Source organism: Apaloderma vittatum, unplaced genomic scaffold, assembly GCF_000703405.1.
Source record: "Apaloderma vittatum isolate BGI_N311 unplaced genomic scaffold, ASM70340v1 scaffold35890, whole genome shotgun sequence".
Lineage (NCBI taxonomy): Eukaryota > Metazoa > Chordata > Aves > Trogoniformes > Trogonidae > Apaloderma > Apaloderma vittatum.
In genome coordinates this window covers 1,081-1,364 of record NW_009693505.1, presented here as the reverse complement: position 1 = coordinate 1,364, position 284 = coordinate 1,081, and the positions used below count along the sequence as shown (strand labels likewise).

At 64.1% G+C, this 284-nt stretch overlaps 1 protein-coding gene across 1 annotated transcript in view; it reads left to right on the top strand.

The window, feature by feature from the left end:
- Positions 1–3: 3 nt before the first annotated feature.
- The window catches only part of ZNF91 (zinc finger protein 91), a gene marked incomplete at both ends in the record, with an annotated part of 1,357 nt that continues 1,076 nt past the window's right edge, over positions 4–284 (top strand). Inside the window, 1 exon segment of the mRNA XM_009879107.1 lies at positions 4–282. Within this exon segment, the coding sequence (XP_009877409.1) occupies positions 4–282 (279 nt within the window).

Here is a 284-nt window from a genome sequence, read left to right as displayed (position 1 = left end):
CCCATCCAGGCTGGAGAGCCCTCCCACAAATGCGGGGTGTGCGGCCACGACCTCGCTCACCTCTCCAACCCCCACGAGCACCAGTGCTTGCCGGGCCATGACCGCTCTTTCCAGTGTACCCAGTGCCTGAAGATCTTCCACCAGGCCACCGACCTCCTCGAGCACCAGTGCATCCAGGTGGAGCAGAAGCCCTTCGTGTGCGGCGTCTGCAAGATGGGCTTCTCCCTCCTGACCTCGCTGGCGCAGCACCACAACGTCCACAACGGCAACGCCCTGAAGTGCTC